General features: G+C 41.5%; 1 protein-coding gene across 1 annotated transcript in view; it reads right to left on the minus strand.

Annotated features, from left to right (window-relative positions):
* Positions 1-393, minus strand: part of LOC119589297 — a 19,088-nt gene that overhangs the window by 3,457 nt on the left and 15,238 nt on the right. Inside the window, exon 5 of the mRNA XM_037937920.1 lies at positions 210-343. Coding sequence (XP_037793848.1) covers positions 210-343 — 134 coding nt within the window. The remainder of the gene's footprint in view (positions 1-209; positions 344-393) is intronic.

Raw genomic sequence — 393 nt, forward strand, 5'->3', positions numbered from 1 at the left:
TATCTCCCTGCCTCTCTTTACTTACCCCATACTAATCCCTAATAACTCATACACCAGTTAACCAATAATTCCTAATTAGGCAACATACCTGTCTCACGAAAACCTTCCTATGCCTCTCACTATAAACTCTATACACCAGAGACCCGCCACCTTTCACCTAAAAATATTAATTTCACCTTAATCAGTTACCAAAGGAAAATCACTCTCACCTGACAACCCACCTGGCCTGTCGAACGTGCAAAACACCTGAACTGATCCGTCAATGCGGGAAAAAAAGTTCTTGTATCGCACTTTCTTGAGGCTGGCGTGTGGTATGCAAAGGTGGTTGAGCATAACATAAATACTATGCATCCAAAAGATTCATTTATTCTGCCAAAGAGTATACAGGACCTC

This window comes from Penaeus monodon, chromosome 25 (genome assembly GCF_015228065.2).
Source record: "Penaeus monodon isolate SGIC_2016 chromosome 25, NSTDA_Pmon_1, whole genome shotgun sequence".
Classification (NCBI taxonomy): domain Eukaryota; kingdom Metazoa; phylum Arthropoda; class Malacostraca; order Decapoda; family Penaeidae; genus Penaeus; species Penaeus monodon.